The sequence below is a fragment of the Pangasianodon hypophthalmus genome, chromosome 22 (genome assembly GCF_027358585.1).
Source record: "Pangasianodon hypophthalmus isolate fPanHyp1 chromosome 22, fPanHyp1.pri, whole genome shotgun sequence".
NCBI lineage: Eukaryota > Metazoa > Chordata > Actinopteri > Siluriformes > Pangasiidae > Pangasianodon > Pangasianodon hypophthalmus.
Window position 1 is genome coordinate 10,963,472 of NC_069731.1, and position 21,490 is coordinate 10,984,961.

General features: G+C 39.1%; 1 protein-coding gene across 5 annotated transcripts in view; it reads left to right on the top strand.

Moving 5' to 3' along the window:
* gli3 (GLI family zinc finger 3) overlaps positions 1 to 21,490 on the top strand; it is a 173,122-nt gene that overhangs the window by 124,661 nt on the left and 26,971 nt on the right. For 4 of the 5 annotated variants that reach the window (XM_026937844.3, XM_026937846.3, XM_026937842.3 and 1 more), the window contains 3 exons: positions 5,584 to 5,792; positions 13,544 to 13,699; positions 18,037 to 18,241. In XM_026937844.3, coding sequence (XP_026793645.1) covers positions 5,584 to 5,792; positions 13,544 to 13,699; positions 18,037 to 18,241 — 570 coding nt within the window. The remainder of the gene's footprint in view (positions 1 to 5,583; positions 5,793 to 13,543; positions 13,700 to 18,036; positions 18,242 to 21,490) is intronic. The other variant, XM_026937843.3, reaches the window with a different exon arrangement.

Here is a 21,490-nt window from a genome sequence, read left to right on the forward strand (position 1 = left end):
GTAGTATGCTTTGGATCATGAGCCCTTCCTTTCCTTCTCCATACTCTTCTCTTCCCATCATTCTGGTACATGTTAATCTTGCATCAGAAATGGTAAGGCTTTTTTTTAGAGTTTTTTTAGTAAGGTTTAATCTGGACTTTCTATTCTTGAGTGTTACCAGCGGTTTGCATCTTGAGGTAAACCGTCTTTATTTACATTCATGAAGGCGTCTCTTGATTGTAGACTTTAACAATGATACACCTACCTCCTTCAGAATGTTCTTGACTTGGCTAGATAAAGAATTCTGCGATCATCCATTTTAGTTGTCTTCCATGGTCTTACAGGCCTTTTGGTTTTGCTGAGATTGCCAGTGCGTTCCTTCTTTTTAACAATGTACCAAATTGTCGATTTGGCTACTCCTAATGTTTCTGCTATCTCGGATAGGTCTGTTTTGTTTTTTCAGTCTAATGATGGTCTCCTTCACTTGCATCGACACCTCTTTGGACTGCATATTGAGAGTTCCCATGAACAGCTACCAATTTCAACACTTGGAATCAACTCCAGACCTTTTATCTCCTTAATTTGTCATGAAACAATTGGGAAACAGCCCACACCTGGCCATGAAGCTGCTCATCAGGCAATTGTCGAATTACTTTTGAGCCTGTGAAAATGGAGGGACTATGTAAAAGCTTAATGCAATAAAAATTCCTAAAAGCTTAGTGCAATGTTTTTGTTAAACCCGTTGAATTAAAGTGGAAAGTCTACAATTGATTGCTTCATTTAAAATCCATTGTGGTGGTGTACAGAGGCACAATTACAAAAATTGTGTCACTGTACAAATACTTATGTACCTGACTACATATATCAAATAGGCAGCCATATTATTTTCAAATTTCAAAATATTTTGGATAACTTTTCAGTTTCACACTCTTCCAAATAATATGGCATGAATATTATTCATAGCACGGCTAAACCCCTAGGAGGAGTGTGCAAAAATAGTTTTTTACATATTATGGAAATCATCTTAAATTACAGTGGGCAGGGATAAATGGTTGTAGAGGCTTTTTTGCTTTCAAGAACCCAAGGAGACAAGAGAAGGAAGAATTTTTGTAGGTCTCATTGTTCCTAAGATATGGACCAAAATGTAAAACCCTGCACTATAGTACCACCTTTAGGCTGAATGGGCCCATCTCGCTTGCCTATTGCACTACCTATTGACCAAGTCTCTATGACTTACATTTTGGTCTACCTAATTCGTTTTAGCTGAGAATAATAATAATAAGAAGAACAAAAGAAGAGCAAAAACAAGATTCCAGCACCTTCAGTGCTTTGGTGATTTACAAAAGTTTGGTAAATTATCTTTTGTTTGGTAAGCACCTTTGGTGATTTACAAAAGTTTGTTAAACAAATTTTTCTTGGTATTCTCATGTGTATGTTGAAAAATGGCAATCACCCGTAAATTACCAGGCGCATGTACGTTTAGTGACGCCCACAAACCTTCATAAAAAGGCCAAGTTCAGAGAGTGGAAAGTGCAGAATGGCTAATAAATGGCCAAGAAAGAAGAATTTATCTGAGGCAATTTTTCTTGGTATTCTGATGTGTATGTTGAAAAATGGCAATCACCCGTAAATTACCAGGCGCATGTACGTTTAGTGACGCCCACAAACCTTCATAAAAAGGCCAAATTCAGAGAGTGGAAAGTGCAGAATGGCTAATAAATGGCCAAGAAAGAAGAATTTATCTGAGGCAGAAGTGAAAGTACTTTCAACTCATGTCTATGAGAATAAAAAAAAAAAATTAGCAACATATCCAGTGGAGTCACAAGATCAGTGGAGTCAAAGGCCAAAATATGGAGAGAAATTCTGGAGGTGAATTCAGTGCCAGCTGGCCAGAGCAATATAAATGAGGTTGAAAGAAAATGGTTTGATACAAAAACTAAGTCAAATAAAACGTATTACTGATAACTCAGTAGAGTTTCTCTGCTACCAGGGAGGACAAACCCTGACCAAGCTTTTAAACATCCTTTTATAAGGCGACATTTCATCTTAATTGAACAACTAACCTTATTTGTCTTAAAATCGATATACTTTGCACTATATACTTCAATTTTATCTGGGCCTGAACTTCTAGAAAGAGACAAATAACCTCAGGTGACAAAAAAGGACACCCTTTTTCATCAATTTCAGCCAAAATCTATGCATATAATATATTACATTTTAAAAAGATGCATTTTTTCAGGTTTGCTGTACGTCAAGTTCAAAATCTTGGCAAAAACTTTGATCAGTCTCTGTGGGCCAATGGGAAAGTCATTTAGAGCCTCTATCTTGCAGCCGTGGTGTGACAAGGCTCATCATCATTACACTGATGGAGAGCCTACAGTGATACATACTGACTCTTCTGGGCTTTATCCGTCTCTCCTATTCAACCTGGATTTGCTCTACCACAGCAAAACATTTACCATCTCAGTGGAATAAAGTGCAACAAAGGTCTTTGTCATTCCAATTCCTTCCAAAAAAGCAAATAATTTCTCTTAAAGTGGCCTGCTAGTTTAGGGCTGTGGTTGGAGATTTGTGTTTATAGTGTATCAGCTTTAGTTCAGTAAAGGTTTCTGTTCTCCTAGCCACCGGGGCTATTGATTCCAAGCTTGTGTTAAAGCTGCTATTGCAGGTATTGATTTTGTAACAAAGCGTCGTGATATCAGATAATGAATGTTGTAGGTATTGCAGCCATTGGCTTGTAAAGAGAGATTGTAATTCATCATGGAAGTGTGTGTGTCTGTGTGTGTGTAAACTTGTCTTTTTTTTAACTGGCATAATATGAGTAGGTGTTAAGCTTTTGTAGACCTGTCCACTTATCTAAATTAATGAGGTGGAATATGTAATACACAAGTAAAAAAAATTGCAGAAGAAGGGAATGGATGTAGGGGTATATGTTGGACAAGAACAGAAAAATAAGGGTAATAAACACCAACTGATTCATAGCCACAGTATCACAACCAAGTTTGAATTGGCACATCGCTTATTTTATGTTTTATTTAATTTATTATTTTAACACCTCTCAGAAAAATACTGTATTTAACTGTATTGTGTTGTATTTTATATTTCATGTTAGTCATACAACTGTAACCATTTAAACAATTACAGTCAGATCCATAAGTATTTGGACAGTGACACAATTTTTGTAATTTTGCCTCTCTACACCACCACAGTGGATTTGAAATGAAGCATTTGCCTTCAGTTTTGACTTCAGTAATTCAGTTTAGGAACTACAGCCATTTTTACATAGTCCCTCCATTTTACAGGCTCAAAAGTAATTGGACAAACTAACAATCATAAATATTAGGATTATTTTTAACACTTAGATGTAAATCCTTTGTAGTCAATGACTACCTGAAATCTGGAACCCATGGACATGACCAAATGCTGAGTTTCTTCCCTTGAGATGCTTTGCCGGGCCTTTACCTTCAGTAGCTGCTTATTCGTGGGTTTTTCTGCCTCCAATTTTGACTTCAGTAAGTGACAAGCATGCTTAATTGGGTTGAGGTCAGGTGACTGACTCGGCTATTTAAGAACATTCCATTTCTTTGCCTTAAGAAGCTCTTGGGTTGCTTTTGCGGCACTTTTTGGGTCACTATCCATCTGTACTGTGAAGCGCCGTCCTATCAGTTTTGCATCATTTGACTGAATCAAATGAAAGTCAAAGTAGAGTTCTATACACTTCAGAATTCATCCAGCTACTTCTATCAGCAGTCACATCATCAATAAACACCAGTGGCCCAGTTCCATTGGTAGCCATACATGCCCATGCCAAAACACTGCCTCTGCATGTTTGACAGATGATGTGGTATGCTTTGGATCATGAGCCCTTCCTTTCCTTCTCCATACTCTTCTCTTCCTAACATTCTAGTACAAGTTAATCTTGCATCAGACCTGGTCAGGCTTCTTTAGAGGGTTTTTTTATAGCAAAGTCTAATCTGGACTTTCTATTCTTGACTGTTACCAGCGGTTTGCATCTTGAGGTAAACCGTCTTTATTTACATTCATGAAGGCGTCTCTTGATTGTAGACTTTAACAATGATACACATACCTCCTCAAGAGTGCTCTTGACTTGGCTAGATGCTGTGAAGAGGTTTTTCTTCACCAAGGAAAGAATTCTGCGATCATCCACTTTAGTTGTCTTCTGTGGCCTTCCAAGCCTTTTGGTGTTGCTGAGATCGCCAGTGCATTCCTTCTTTTTAACAAATTGTTGATTTGGCCACTCCCAAAGTTTCTGCTATCTATCTGATAGGTCTGTTTTGTTTTTTCAGCCTAATGATGGCCTCCTTCACTTGCATCGACACCTCTTTGGACCCCATATCGAGAGTTCCCATGAATCTTTTTACAAATGTGAAAAGGGCTGTAATTCCTAAATGGTTAATGCAATATTTTTGTTAAAAGCCTTGAATTAAAGCTGAAAGTCTACACTTTAATCACATTTTCTCCTTCTCTTTATTTTTTTCTGGACTGAAACTATTTCAGCAGTTCATCTATTATGCTGTCCCATTATTTCAATAGCTATTACTTCATTATTCTAAGTTTTAGGGGTTTTCCCTATTAGTAGACTGGAGTGGACGCCTGAGCTTCAGAGACTGGCAGGGAAATGGTTGGAGTGGACAGGTTTTAGAGTATAATTGGATCTTTCTAGTCCTCTCTTCAAGACTCAGAAGTTCTCCACAGAACAAATATTTACCCTTCTGGCTCTTCTCACTTTACTTTTTAATCTTTGTACTGCATTCTTCTCTTTTCCTCTTTTAAAAGCTCTTTTGTAAGTAACGGCTCTCATTATCTTGAACGCTTAATCGATATTTCTTTTGGATGGATTTTTTGGAGTTGTTTGTGATGTGTTAATATCAGTTCACTTTCACCCCACCTAACTGCCAGGGGTGGTGTCTCAACACCTGGATATCTTCTAGTCCAGGGGCGCACACATGTTGAGACCTTTACCACAAAGTCACATGACCTTATGATTATAACATATAGTTGTTAATGGCCACCATTCCCTAGAACCTTCTCGCTGAGTTTCTACCAGTGAGTGATAACCTTATGTCATTAAAAAGCATAAACATTTGTTGCTACTTAAGAAAGTGTCTACAAATCTATAAAAACAAAACTCTCAGACACACAGACTTAAGAAAACTTTGCAAGGCATTGTGGGAGTGATGAGAAAATTCCTGGCCATCATCATCTGATTAAGATGCTGCCATGAAAGCTGGCTTTGATCTTAGGAAATGTCTGCAAGGGAGGGGAACAGTTGGAAATTAGCTTGGGCTTTCTCCTTCACTCTTGCTCTCAGATTTGGCTGCACAGATCATGACAGATAGTGTCACCATTCATTTCCTGCTCCAATTCCTGCTATCCTGCTACATTCTTAGGTGTAGTAACACCAGGACCAGAAAGCTATAGTGAATGCCAAGCTTTTGTTTGTTCAGTGCTTATTCCAAATGTATGCATTTGTGATTCAGTTCCATGTATACACAAATTATGATATTTTTGTCAGCTTTGTGTTGGAAAATTAGTATTTTTTTAAATGTTAATTCCTTTTACTCTCTGTGTTTTTGAATCTAGGCCCCCTGTATTGGCCGGCAGCCCTGCATTTTCTGATATCTCCGTCATCAGAATCCCACCCCACCGGAATTCCTCAGGGGTTGGCGTGGACTCGCCCTTTAGCCCCCCACACCCGTACATCAACCCCTACATGGACTACATCCGCTCCATTCACAGCAGCCCCTCTCTTTCTATGATCTCTGCAGCCAGGGGACTCAGTCCTACAGATGGTAAGAACTCTGGGACCCATTCTGGGGCCTTTGACATTCATTTTAATAGGCAATCCATAGCAGAGAACATAGTCTCTCCAAGTACAGTTTCCAAAAATCTTTTTCATGCACAAAAAACCACCGAACACTTTATTCATTGGTTTGTGACACCCTAACAGTGTTAACATGTCTTGGAATTAATTATACATGAAACATAAAAGTGACAGGAAATAGCAGCACAGACAAATTTCATACAGGTTAATCATAGCAACAGTATATTTTAATGCAGGAGGTCTTTTTAAAAGTTTAACTTTTTCAGGACCGCAAGATGGTTCACACTTTTTGCTCTGCCCAGGTTCCAGCACAATAGTACCATCTAATTGAAAACATTAAATATATGTTAGAGCTGGACTTGATTGGGAAACACTGGTCTTAACTACATCCCATATAGTGGGAACTCAGTGTACCCCAACTATAGAAGTTAGACAATGCAATACACACTCTGAGAAACACTCAGGTAAAAAAAAAATACCCTTGCTTGTCACTAGGATAGTACTCTCAAGGGTATGTTTTTTGTATCTTTAGTAAATATCTTTCACCTGAGAAAGTAAATGCACTATACTTTCAAAAAATAATTTAAGGTAAATAACTGAATCTTAAGGACCACTGTTGTTCCTCAAAATATAACTGACAACACTATTTAAGGTACAACAGTGGTCCTTAAGACCAAGAAGAGTTTGATATTTTCCTAATTGATGAGATACAATTGCCTTAAATTAGTTTAAAGTTACACTATATTCACTTTTCCTGGTGAAAGATGCCTCCTGATGGTACAAAAGTCTTATAATTGTCACCTATATAATAACAATATAACAATATAACAATATTCTCTGCTTAGCACTGACCTCAGCATGGGTGTTTGTTCTCTTATGAGGAGGGAGACTGTAGCTGGGTCATTGTCTTTGATCCTTTTCTCATGTCATTGCCTCTGCAGAAAGAACAAGTGAGTGTAGAGGTCATTTTCAACATTAAAGGGAGGAGGTCCCAGCCCAGGTTTTAGGGCAAAGGGCACAACGTGCAGGGAACCAGGGAGGGAGGGCAAGCAGCACGGGCTTGAAGCTTCAGGCCTATAGGGAGCTGTTTGGGTCCATTGCACAGAGCCAGACTGGAAAATCAATTACAGGCTTGGCAGGAACCTGCTGTCTTTAAAGGGGTGCTTCAGTGTGCTGGCCTCTTGGCCTACTGCACAGTCAAGGGGCTTTAATTGAAGTCTTGAGTTCAATTACTGAAAGAGGCCATTTGGAGGGTCCTTCCAGAGGCTACAGATAATCGCTGCTGAATTAAAATGTGTTTCTATCCCACATAAGCTGACTGACAGTGTACCAGATATACAGAAGTGTATTCCAAAAGTGTATTTCTCTTTCTTCATTATTATGCTGTTTGCCTCAGCATGCCTCAATTCAGTAGACAATGATTCCTATGGGTTCTCTGGTTTTCTCCCACTGTCTAAAACATGTAGGTAGGTGGATTATCTATGGTAAATTGTCCTTAGGTGTGAATGAGTGTATGTATCACAGGCGATTGCTTTAAGACTACACAGGAAACCTGGCTTCCCCCAAAATTTCATTAAAATGCAGCAATGAAATGTTAACCAAAGTGTCTATATTATTCATAACGCTTGGTGGAATTCAATATTTTAGCAAAAACAAATATCTCGCTCTTCATTCAGTTAACTCAAACTATTTTTGATTGATGGTAGTGTAGCCTGTGTGAAAATCTCCTTTGAAGCCCCCAATAGAGCACTAATAGTCACTCACTGGGTGTTTATCGCAGATTCAAGTACACAGTGTTTTAATGTTTGAGACGAATTTTGGTTTGTTATTTGGTGCATTATCATGCTGGAAGTAGCCATTAGAAGATGGGTAAATTTTGACCATTTGAAGGGCTGCACATGGTAAGCAACAATACTCAGGTAGGCTGTGGCATTCAAGCGATGGCTGATTGGTGTTAATGGGCTCAATGGGTGCCAAGCAAACATTCCCCACACCATTAAACCACCACCACCAGCCTGGACAGTTGACACAAGGCAGGTTGAGTCCATGGATTCATGCTGTTGGGGCCAAATTCTGACCCTACCTTCTGTGTGCCTCAGCAGAAATCGAGATTCATCAGACCAGGCTACATTTTTCCAGTCTTCGACAGTCCAGTTTTGGTTAGCCTGTGCCCACTGCAGCCTCAGCTTTCTGTTCTTGGCTGAACGAAGTTAAACCTGACGTGGTCTTCTGCTGTTGTAGCCTGAAGGTTCGACGTGTTGTGCATTCTGAGATGTTTTTCTGCTCAAACCACAATTGAGTGGTTATCTGAGTTACTATAGCCTTTCTGTCAGCTTGAACCAGTCTGGCCAGTCTCTGTTGACCTCTCTCATCAACAAGGCATTTCTGTCCACAGAACTGCCACTCACTGGATATTTCTGTCTTTATTACAGCATTCTAAGTAATCTCTAGAGACTGTTGTGTGTGAAAATCCCAGGCGATCAGCAGTTATAGAAATATTCAAAGCAGCACATCTGGCACCAACATTCATGCCATGGTCAAAATCACTGAGATCGCATTTTCCTCATTTTGATGGTTGATGTGAACAGTGCCAGAAGCTGCTGGCCTGTATCCGAATGATTTTATGCATTGCACTGTTGCCACATGATTGGATGATTAGATAACTGCATGAATGTGTAGGTGTACAGGTGTTCAGGTATGTGTGAATATGTGTGTGTGTGTGTGTGTGTGTATATATATATATATATATATATATATACACACACACACACACACACACACACACCGATCAGCCATAACATTAAAACCACCTGCCTAGTATTGTGTAGGTCCCCCTTGTGCCACCAAAACAGCTTTGACCTTTGAGGCATGGACTCCACAAGACCACTGAAGGTGTGCTGTGGTATCTTGCAGCACATCCTTTAAGTCCTGTAAGTTCTGAGGTGGGTTCTCTATGGATCAGACTTGTTTGTCCAGGACATCCCACAGCTGCTCAATCAGATTGGCAGGGCGCATTATCCTGCTGAAAGGGGCCACTGCCACTAGGGAATACCGTTGCCATGAAGGGGTGTACTTGATCTGCAACAATGTTTAGGTAGGTGGTACATGTCAAATTAACATCCACATGAATGCCAGGACCCAAGGTTTCCCAGCAGAGCATTGCCTAGAGCATCACACTGCCTCCGCTGGCTTGTCTTCTTCCCATAGTGCATCCTGGTGCCATCTCTTCCCCAGGTAAGCAATACAGAGGCACCCGGACATCCACATGTAAAAGAAAACTTGATTCCTCAGACCAGGCCACCTTTTTCCATTGCGCCATGGTATAGTTCTGATACTCACGTGCCAATTGTAGGTGTTTTTGGTGGTGGACAGGGGTCAGCATGTGCACTCTGACTGGTCTGCAGCTACGCAGCCCCATACTCAGCAAGCTATGATGCACTGTGTGTTCTGACACCTCTCTGACATAGCCAGCATTAACTTTTTCAGCAATTTGTGCTGCAGTAGCTCTTCTGTGGGATGGGACCACACAGGCTAGCCTTCACTCTCCACGTGCTCTTAAAATAAAGCTGAAAGTCTACACTTCTATCACATCTTGATTGTTTTATTTCAAATATATTGTGGTGGTCTACTCTGTCATTGTCCAAATACTTCCAGACCTGACCGTAAATCCCACCTCTTGACAGGTGCCATTGTAATGAGATAATCAATGTTTTTCACCTCTCTGTGGTTTTAATGTTATTGCTGAACAGTGTATATATATATATATTTATATATATATATATATATATATATATATATATATATATATATATATATATATATATATATGTTGTGTGTGAACTTCCCAGGAGGTCAGCAGTTACTGAAATAACAACCATGCCACAGAGATTTAACCAGCCCATCTGGCACCAGAAATCATGCAAAATCACAGCTGCCACATGATTGAATGATTGGATAACTGCATAAATGAGCAGATGTAGAGGTGTTTTATGTTCCTCCATTTCTGTTTCATTCACAACAGTCATTCATAACAGTCGTAATTGCGGTAATTTCAGTCACCCTCTACAAAACTCCCGAAGATGAATGTCAGTGGCCATGAATGAATGAATGAATGACCCGAAGATGAATGTCAGTGACGTTCTATTTTTTGCACTTCCACATTTGTAACAAGGATCTATGAAAACAGGTCTATTAACACATATGAATTCAGAGCAACACTATTTACAATGTTTACAGCATCACAAGCATTGGTTATAATAGTACATTTAAAGATGGGCCACATCAGCATTTTCATGAGCCATTGAAGGGCGTATACTAAAGCTATTAATTTTTGATAACTTATTATCAATTCTACCACTTAAAACCAATAACCTAGTGTGGGGTGGTGCTATATTGATATTTGGAAAAAATATTTAACAGATTGCCTGAAAATCTAAAAAAAAAATCTCATTATGCTCAGAAAGCTGATCAACAGCCGTATGTTTGTATTCCCGCTTTCTCACGCTACAATTAGGCTACTTATTACTTGTCAATCATGCAATTGACATGAATGACAACCAACCCGGGGCTCTTTCCGAGTTCACGCCCTAGGGCTTCAGCCCCACCTAACCCCTATTATAATTTGCATGTCGGTCTTTTTTTTAACCATGATAACCAATACACTGTAAAGGTAAATATTGATAACACATATTAGCCATGTTATCAGCATATAAAAGTATGTTTAATAATTTAATAATAATAATAATAATAATAATAATGGAGCAATGTTTCTTGTTAGGTGTTTGTTATTACCCTATGCCTTTCTCTCCCACACACTGGGCTGTGGTGGTGAATTCTGTAGCCATTCCATTCAAAGAGTAATTGCACTGCGCTTTTTGTTGGTCTTCTCCAGCCCCTCATGGTTTTAATTGTAAAACTGTAAAACTGTAAAAATGCCCATTGCAGACCTTGGTGTAGGTGGAAACGATGAATGGTCACAACATAGGTTTGCTACCCATTGTCTCCTGAGGTCACTCTGAGCTGGGAAGCTGTGGAAGCTTTTTAATTCTGAAGATGTTGTGCAGAGAGAGATACAGCAGTGCTCATTATATTTCTTCATTTGTATTTGAAACTATTCTGTCTTAAATACCTTACAGTGGACACGCATTTTGATTGTGTTACAAAAGAAAAAAAAGGCCTGATGAATGTAAATAGTGCTCCTGGAAACTCGAGAACCACACAATTTCAAAACAGAAATGCATCATAGCCCTGAGTATAAGTAGCCCATTCTCCTATCTTGTACCCAGTGTTACCAGGATTATCTTTGGATCCACTGCAACCCTGACAAGTGGTTACTGAACATGAATGAAGGAATTTTTTTTATCTGTAAGAAAGTTACAATTTCTGGTCAATCCCAACAGTCGTCTCCAAGCTATTTATGATTGACATACCTAAACAGACTATTTTTGGCTATTTTAATTAGTGTGCCAGACATGAAAGATGTAGGACAGCTTTAGATACCAAGAAACTGATCCAACCATGGGTGGGATAATTTTTTTTTGCTTCTGATTCTATATTTCTTTTTTTCCATTTCCTGCATTTTGATTTTGCGTGCACACTTTCTCCTTGCTTCTGTCTGCGCCTCACTGAAGGGATGCCCTCAGGCTGTGGTGGCATGCAGAATAACTGGATTGTTGTTTTCTCTTCCAAAAGCCAGTGTGCCACCCACAGCTCTTCACATCTCCAAACTTGCCATTCCATCCAAAGCACTCCACAAAACATTTTGCTAAGGGCAAAAAAACTTTCAGAAAAGCAAGGCAGACAATTAGCATAGCAACCCTTCACCCCTCCCCATCAACTTAAAGACATAATACCCATATCAAATTCATTTAGAATTTTTCACTTTCATTTATACAGCCAATCTGAGACGCATATTCCAGGCATAGAGACTGGGCCATTATCTACATTTTAGTCCCCTTGCTTATTTATTTATTTATGAGTTCCTTATTTCTTCCCCTTTAATTTAGAGCTGGGATAGAGCAGGGATTAGCCAGAACACAGTGTAGCTAAAATGATTTTTGCATTTGCAGTCCAGGAGCCAAACAGAAGGATATGGGTTGTGTGTGTGTGTGTGTGTGTGTGTATCTGTGTGTCTGTGTTGGCGGGGTAAGAGGCAAAGATGGAGTGAAGGAGATAGAGAATAAAATGCCAAGCGTACCTCTGTTGTTTTATGCATGCAGATCTAAAGAGATTTGGATCATTTGTTTTTAAATGGAGTTTTAACTTTGGCAGTGAGCGAGGAGGAAAGAGCACGCTGAGAAGATGCAATGTGGAGTGCTGCACCTCTCGATAACACCCTGCTGCCTCTCTTCTCTGCATTATGGGAACTCGTATGGTCTGATATGTTATCCAGCTGTTCGTTACCCAAATAAATACAGAGCCCCTGTCTCTCTTGCCTCAAGCCTTGAGTTGAGTGCTCGTATATTTTACAAAGTGCTTTTCTTCTTTTAAGAGTGAGAACAATGGACAGAAATTTAAAAAAGATTTAAAGAAGTATGATTTACTGATCAAATACCTTTTCATATACCTGGAATTGAAGCACTAAGCATACATTGTGCTATTACATAATCATCCTGTATTTGTAAACATACAGACAATGTCAGTCAGGCATGCATGATTAGTAAATATAGTAAATATAATTATTAAGCTTATTTACAACTAGAGGTAGAACAACATAGTGTCGCTGACAATTAGCCTGAATGAATATTTTCAACACAGACTCAGTCAGAGACATACTCTTAGTATTCAACATTTAGCCTGTGCACTTAGATTTGTTATTTCCAACAGTATTATCTATGTAAGGAATAAAAGATGAGGTGTGCTGTTAAAGAAAAAAAAAACAGTGATGGTGCGGTGTGAAGCAGCCCAGTACGAAGTGAAAATAGTGTTAGCACCCTGAGGTGTTTTTTTTCCCAATAAAGCACAACCCAAAATGTTTTTTGTTATTATTTTTTTTTAAATAAATACTTTTCATCTATTTATAGTTGCATAAAACATTGTAGAGCATCCACGAAACAAGTTAGTTCCTGGTTATCACTGACATTATAGCAGATATAAACAGTTGTTCCCTGTTCATAAGCCTCTCTTTTTCTCTCTCTTTAAGACAGACAGACAGACAGACAGAGAGAGATGTACTTTATTGGTCCCTAAAGGGAAATTTGGGACATTTAAGCTAATAAAACAAAAACTGTAGCTTGTCATGTTACCGAGAAACCACAAAGTGCAAACACCTCTGTACTCATTTCACTACATTAATACATCACATGTATGTAATGTATGTGACAAATAAAGAACCTTGAACCTTGAACCTGTACAGAAGACTTTCCTGTGTCTGAAAACTTATAGTTACAGCTTTACCTACAGCTGACCATTACAAAGCACTGACACTGGAGACTCCTTATAAAAATGCTTCTAAAAAACTTAACCAATATCAACAATTACACATTTTTTAAGTGTCAGCCTTACAAGTCTCTGTGTAAGTTGTTACTATAAAAATGATCATGTATTCGAATGAGTACATTAATATATATGTTATAGCCAGAATTGTCAAATTAATCAACACCTTTTGACCAATCTGAACTGATTATTCAGCAGTGCTATGGTATAAATTAGTATAATATAACATTATGACTGTGACCATGTGTTTTTTCATCTCCCCCATATCATTTTTGTCTCTTGTAGCCCCACATACTGGTTTGACCACTGCAGAATACTACCATCAGATGGCACTGCTTGCAGGTCACAGAAGCCCCTATGCTGACATCATTCCCTCCACCATGTCCACTACCGGAGCGGGGACCAATGCTTTGCACATGGAATACCTCCAGGCTCTGGAAGGTGAGTGTTCAAACTACACACTGTGGCATGATGTGGCTACAAAAATTTTAAACTCAAAATTAGAACAACTAATTTGAAACTCAAACTTTAGCTTGTTCCAGTGATTCCAACTGTGACTAACTTGGATCTGTTTCACTTCAGTTACTGTATCTAATGTATATAAATAATTTGAGACTTTATTCTTTGACTGTGAATTAGCCAAATCAGTACCCAAAAGCTGCACTTTTTCTTAAGGCTTTAGATGAAAAGACAAACAATTAAAAAGTTAGTAAGTTAAATAGAGTGACCTGATTTAAATAAGCCATTGTCTTAATGGGTTAGCTGGGATAAGTGTGTGTGTGTGTGTGTGTGTGTGTGTGTGTGTATGTGTGTATGGTAATGAGTTATTTTAAAGTGTAAATAGGAAATTAAAGGCACCCAGGTTTTCAAAGGAGGTTGTACTGACTGGCCTGTTCGCCTTTGATGGGAACGTTTAGTCAGCCTCTTGTTAGTGCTCCCTCTCCGTCTAGTCTCCTTTTCCTCACAACCTAATTAAAACTAGCCAAACTTGCACTGGTATCAGAAAATTAATTGCTATTAAGTGGGAATTGGAATGTCCCACTATTCATCATGGGAGAAAACCTTTCTACTGTGGCACTGTTTAAGATTAATAGACTGGAACAAAACAATTAGGGCCATTGTTTTTCCAATGGAGATGTAAAGGCCTTCTCCACTTCACAGACTTACTGTGATCGAGCCTGAGTAATAACTCATCCTGTTTCAACAATGCATGTTCCACCCAACCAAATTAGCACTTAAAGCGCTCTTTTATGATGTAGAGATATAGCATGAGAGCAAATAAAGAGAAGGGCGTTATCAAATGTCTCATGCTTAGAAAGAGAGCAGTAGTAGCTTACTTGGATTTTAGTTGTGCTCCCATCAGTGTAATTACTGTCGGAAGGAGGCTAATAATAAAAAAAAAAAGAACAGGCAAGGATTATCTGTGTTCTGATGAGGACGTTGTTTAAATGTGTTGGTCAGTAATCAGACAGTGGCCAATTCAAACATCTGACATCTGTACCTAACATCTGTATTTAGGAAGACATGCAGTTTAGAAAGTCAAATTTAAGGTTCAATTGCCTGCATATTCAAATGGGAAAGTTAATAAGAATTGCACTAAAGCAAGTACCTGCCATTCACATGTAGACGAGTGTGTGTGTGTGTGTGTGCTATATGTGTTTCTTATATACTTTGTATTATGTTGTGAATTATGATTTTGTTTTCAGATTCAGCATTTTGAACAGCTGTGATATTGTAGAATCATCAACTGAGACTAAGTGAAAGCTTTGTGTGTGTCCCACACATCAAAATCTAAATCCATTGAAAGCCCTTGACCAGAGCAATGAACAGGCCAGAATGTGAATATGCTGCAACCATATGGACACACACACACACACACACGCACACACACACGCACACGCACACACACACACACACACACACACACACACACACACACACACACACACACACACACACACACACATTCAGCTAGTGATTTACATGTGAAAGGCAGGCACTCTAAATGCTTGAAGTGTCAAATAAGAGACAGAGAGAGAGAGAGAGAGAGAGAGAGAGAAAGAGAAGAGTGTGAGTAATCTTATTTGCTTGCTTGCTTCTGCTTTCTGATAAAATTAAAACAACTGAAGGGGGGAAAAAATGAGTCATAAAGTCATTGTGTCATTCCATGCAACAAAGGAGCTACATCCCCTCAGCGTCACTCTTTTCCCCTCCTCCTTCTGTCCCTCTTTTCTTGTTTGTGACATTTCCCAGTGAAAAGACAACAAAAGTCATTTCTTAATCTGTAGATACTTGTCATTGTGTGCAAGTGGGCCTGTCTTCGTTGAAGCTGCTTTCTAGTGAAGGCTTTTCAAAAACAGACCACTGCAATTCCATTCACGAATAAAGGACTATTCAAGGAAATTAAATGTGATTAAATACTGCTGTGACACATGGGTGAGGGAAAAGTCACTGTTATGTGGGTTTTGTGTGTGTGTGTGTGTGTGTGTGTGTGAGAGAGAGAGAGAGAGATGGTAAATTGTGTGAAATAAGGCCGGTGAGTGTAAGGTCCTCTTTTTTAATCTGTATTAAAATGATGATCCAGGATTAAATTGAGTTTAGTGTAAAACATGAAATATGGTTACTGTCTGTTTAAGCCTTTTTTCCCCACAAGATTATATATTTATTCACATGAATATTCTATGATTAAGCTGATTCCTTGGTTAATATCGAAAAAATACAGAAAGGATATGAATCTGCAGTGTATCAAAAATGATACACTGTTCATTTCTTGGTCATGTTCATTCCCCCTTGTTCATTTCTTGGTCTTGATTCTTGACTTGCTAGCAAGAATCTACACTTTTCCATTGTATTGAATAGTCAACCACAAAGTCAAATGATGAGAGATCAGCATATAAAAAAAGCAGACAAATCCAGGGCAAAAAATATTGGGTAAAGCAAAAACAGAATTGCAATACACTTGAAGCAAGACTTGAAGCAAGACTTCATAAACAATATGAGAAGACATGGTATTTATGCAGTGGTTAAATAATTACAAACAATGACACTGATTTGTGGTAACTAAGATAACAGTTCTGTATTTCGGGGAATTGTAACCTCTGGTGGAAAAATATATCATAGGCCAGGAGGCAGATCCTCTGGGTTTACAGTTTCCATAACAGCCCTCCACCCTGACATGTGGAGTTCAGGAGATGCCCTACCTTGTCATTAGGCTGTGGGTGGTATCCCAGAATTAAACTGACACTGATTTTGAGTAATTTGTAGAATGCCTTTTACACATAAGAAGTAAAATATGGATCTGTCTGCAGATGACCCATACAGGCTAAACTTAAATAATATTTCTCCTAGGTAATGTGGGGAGGTATGGGGAAGAAGTGTGAGATGCATCAAAAGTGTGTGCCGTGACATTAGGATTATATATCCCCAACTCCTGTCTCCAAAGCCTGCCTCCCAGTGTAGGTAGTTGAGTGGTGCAGAAATGGATTCCATTATAAATTGTCAGTAGTACTTGATGTAGACTGTTGGGACTTTCTATTGTTGCATGTATTCTATATACATTCAATAATGTGTACACAGTTTAAAATTATATGAGACTATATGAGATATAAAACAAGGATTTACTGTATATAATTCACACTTCACTATATTTACATACAGGAGATGGTGGAACGGCCATTGTCATAGAATGCGCTTAGAAGCCCATAAGGAAAGATAGATCGTAAGACTATAGTGCACTGTAGAGGTTATAAAAGTTGTCATATGATAGAGCAGAGGTGGCTGGTGGGTGGGAATTGGCAGGTGTCCAAATTGGCAGGTGTCCAAAGGAAAAAAAAAAAACAGGCAACAGGTCCCAAGGTCACAGCCATGGTAACTCAGAAAGAATTACATCGAAATATCAAACAACATCCCAGAAGATTTTTTTTTCCCTTCTTCACTAGCAGGGGGATGGCTACTTTTTGGAGGACACTGAGTTTTATAGTGAAGGGAAACTCCTTCTCCCATGATTTCTCCATCCAGTGATTTAAAGCCAAAAGCTGGTGAATAGGGAATTGTGGGGATAAAGTTCAGTGCAAGGTTGTGGTTTTGCTCTCTTGGATTTGAACTAATGATTGCCAGATGATAGGGTGAATGTGTTAATATTGGGCCACTTGAGAGCTCTCAAATCCATCTTTGTCTGCCTTCTGATGTTAAAAAATCTGACCAAGTAGCATGCTTTGGACATCTGAAGAGCTTTCAAAATAAGGTTTGGTTAAATCTGAAATTTTGAATGTATTGTTTCAATGTGTACATTTTTGTAGTTATGGGTTCAAGTCCCGGTTACACATTGTGAGTGAAGCAGGTTTGCAATAACCACTGCCCATAACTATTGATTGTTGATGGCATATGCAGACACAGAAGAGTTACCTTGGTGAATGTCAAAATGGTAATGTTTAATCCCTACCATTAAATAACAAAAATTAAACTTCTTCCTCCATGCTTTGACTCTCACCATTAGAAAAGATTTCAGAATAAATTTACAATACAGAGAGAACTGAATGCAAACAAGTGAGACTAATTTATGGCATCTCTGGTAACAGTTCTGGAGGTGGTAACCTCTTGTAGTTCTCTGGAAATTTTACATAATATTCTGTACTATGAACATATTTTATCTCGTCATTCAACACTGAAGTACTGAAATACTGAAATTCACTGGGGTTTTATATAAGCTCTTAGCTATTGTGGTACTGGACACCCTTTTATGCAAAATTTAATTTTAAATTTGCCTTTCTCTCTTTTAGCAGGTTCTCGCTTTCCCAGTCCGAGACTCCTTGCCCGTCAGGGCAGGAAGCGCCCCCTTCCTGGCTCACCACACTCAGACTCGAGTTTTGATTTTCAAGCGATGATCCGGAAATCACCAAATTCCCTGGTGAGCATCCTGAACAGCTCGCGGCCCAGTTCATCCACCAGTGGATCCTACGGCCATCTATCCGCTGGCACTATCAGGTACTGACTGTTTTACTTATAATAAATATACATGCAGTAATGGTCTATGTAATACACCATGTAATTTGACAAGTTGGATGATTACTCCATACACTTGTAATGTTAGATAAAATATCAACATATCAGGCAATGTGGCATTGTTGTACACAGTACAGCCATCTAAGATAATGGTAGTCCACAAAACTACATTGCAGTAGTCTGAACTTTGAAAAAACAATTTAATTAGAGTACTGTGTATTAAGCATGATACTTTAATTGGAATCAGTGTTGGGAACAATAACCCTGAACATGCCAACATGGTGTTTTCTTTTTTTTTCTTTCACAGAGCATTGTTACCTACTAAGGCTGAATGCCCTACCAGAATTGTTATTTCATCTGTTCATTTGTTCATTAAGATTATTACATAATACTTCATCTATGGATAAATTTTTTAAAAAATGTCTGCCTCAATCTACTGAAGGAAATGTGGTGATACCACTGAACCAGTATTAGCCAATTTAGTGTTAAAAAATTACAGTTATCAGTGTGTTAGAAGTGTTAATGTGTTACCATTTGAATTAAATTAAATATGGTATCACAATTTTTGAAAAATGAAATAAAATAGTGGGCAAATATTCATTTCCACTTTTTTCTTGCTTTTATTTAATCTATTTCTATGTCCCCATACTGTATGTGTAAGCAACCACTGTGGTAAACCTGTTTGAAAAAGCCAAATTGTTGGCCAAGAAAATGTAATAACCCAAAGAGAAAGCCAGAAGAAACCATTAAGTAAAGGAAGAAGAGAAGAGGAGAAAAAAGAAGTGGATTGTTGAGTGGGGATAAAATACCATGATAAAGTGCTGAAGGTAATTCACTAATGAGAAAGGTGTGTTTACAGCAGACAAGACTGGCAGGGAGAAGACATGAGGAGTGGAGAACAAGAACGATAGAGAGATAGATGGCTAGGAAGAGAGGACTGGAGAGCGGAACAGTGCAACTCAGGCTCTGCAGTAGAGTGATAAATGAACATACAGTGGCAAAATAAACGAGGGAACAGGCTGAGTGCTATTAGGCGGAAACATGTGAACAGACTCCTCTCCTCCTCCCTCACATCTGTCCCTCTGATATGCATCAACTGATTAATGTTCCCTCCATCAGAATGGGAGAGCTCTACCCCAGTGCCACCACTGTACAATCACTCATATTGGAAACGGAGGAGAGGAAAGGGGGTGATGGATGAAAGGGTTGTAAAAGAAGGGGACATGGAGAGGAAGATAAGGCTGGGTTGGGGACACTAACACTGGATCTAATAGGAAAGAAAGAGAGAGAAGGCAAGTAGGCAGGGCAAAATAGTAAATAGAAATCATGGTGCATGTCTCATGGCATAGTTGCTGCTTTCAAAGTGAAGTATGATAGTTTTTAAACTAAAAAGAACCTTGGAGTATTTTTTTGCATTTGTTTATATATCAAAATCCTTTGTAGCTGTCAGAAAGCAGCTTAGCAAATGACTGGTTAATGTCTCAGAATTCTTTTTTTTTTTGCAGCTCAGAAAATAAGTAACTGTTTGAAAACTTAATTGTTCATTAAACGAGGTAGAGGGGTATCACTTAATATGTGTGAATTTAGCTAATTAGTGACACAGATATGATGAATTGAGTCATTTAAATAATTTTACTCTTATAGCTTTTACTGGTAATAGTGATTTTTTTGTTTTACCTAAAGATCTAAGTTTACCAACTTTTGGCAAAATAGATGGGAAAAGCAATTTCATCTCTGATTTGACCTACCCAAGAGCTGCATTTTATTAAATTGATTTTGATTTGTTAGATTTGTTTTTAGTAAAAATATATTTTGCAACTGGATTCTGGACTTTTTGACTGGAAGATCCCAGAGCGTCAGGATTGGCAGCTCTACCTCCAGCGCGACCACAATGAACACCGGCACTCCCCAAGGCTGTGTGCTCAGTCCACTGCTGTTTACTCTGCTCATGACTCATGACTGTGCTGCAAAGTACAGTTCATATTGCATCATCATGTTTGCTGATGACACTACAGTTGTGGGCCTCATCAGCAACAATGATGAATCAGCGTACTGAGAGAAGGTGAACCAGCACGCAGAATGGTGTAGAGACAACAATCTATCTCTTAATGTTGACAAGACTAAAGATTGTTGACTTCAAGAGGACCCAAGTAGACCACTCACCACAGTACATCAATGGAACAACTGTGGAAACAGTCAAAAGCTCCAAGTTTCTTGGTGTGCACATGATGGAGAACATCTGCTGATCTCTCAACACCACCTGCCTAGCCAAGAAGGCCCAGCAGCACCTCCACTTCCTACGGAGGCTGAAGAGAGCCAACTCCCTCTCCCATCCTCACCACTTTCTACAGAGGGACGATAGAGAGCGTCCTGACCAGCTGTCTCACCGTGTGGTATAGGAACTCCACAGCCTCTGACCGCAAGACCCTACAGTGAATTATGAGGGCAGCTGAAAGGATCATCAGAGTCTCTCTACCCACCATCGACACCTTATACAACAACCTCTGCAGCCGCAAGATGACCCCCACACCCTTCTCATTACCCTTTCACCATCTGTCAGAAGGTACAGGTATCTGTGCCACCACCAGCAGACTCCGTAACAGTTTCTTCCCTGAGGCAGTCAGATTACTCAACACCCTGCTGCCTCCCAACACTTACCTGGGCTAGTCAAACACCTAACACAGTATGACTCAAAAACATTGCACACCTGCACTTTACAAAACTGCATCAGTCACTCTTTATTATGGAACTCGTTTTTGCTGCCAATGTTGCTGCTATACTTATTTCAGCTACACTACAAAATAATTTACAGCCCATATTCTGTATATATATTGTCCTGTGTATTTATTGTCTTGTGTACCTATTGTTCTATTATGTGTATTTATTGTCCTGCACTCATCTCACACTGTTGTGTATTGTACTTTATGTTGTCTTGCATACTGTCCTGTGTTGCCCATGCTGAACACTATCCACCACTGAAAGTGTCTACAATGGGCATGTTAGCATCATAACTGGACCATGGAGCAATGGAAGAAGGTGGCCTGGTCTGATGAATAACATTTCCTTTTACATTATGTGGATGGCCGGGTGCACCTGGGGAAGAGATGGCACCATGATGCACTATGGGAACAAGGCAAGCTGGCGGAGGCAGTGCGATGCTCTGGAAAATGTTCTGCTGGGAAACCTTGGATCCTGGCGTTCTTGTGGATGTTACTTTGACATGTACCACCT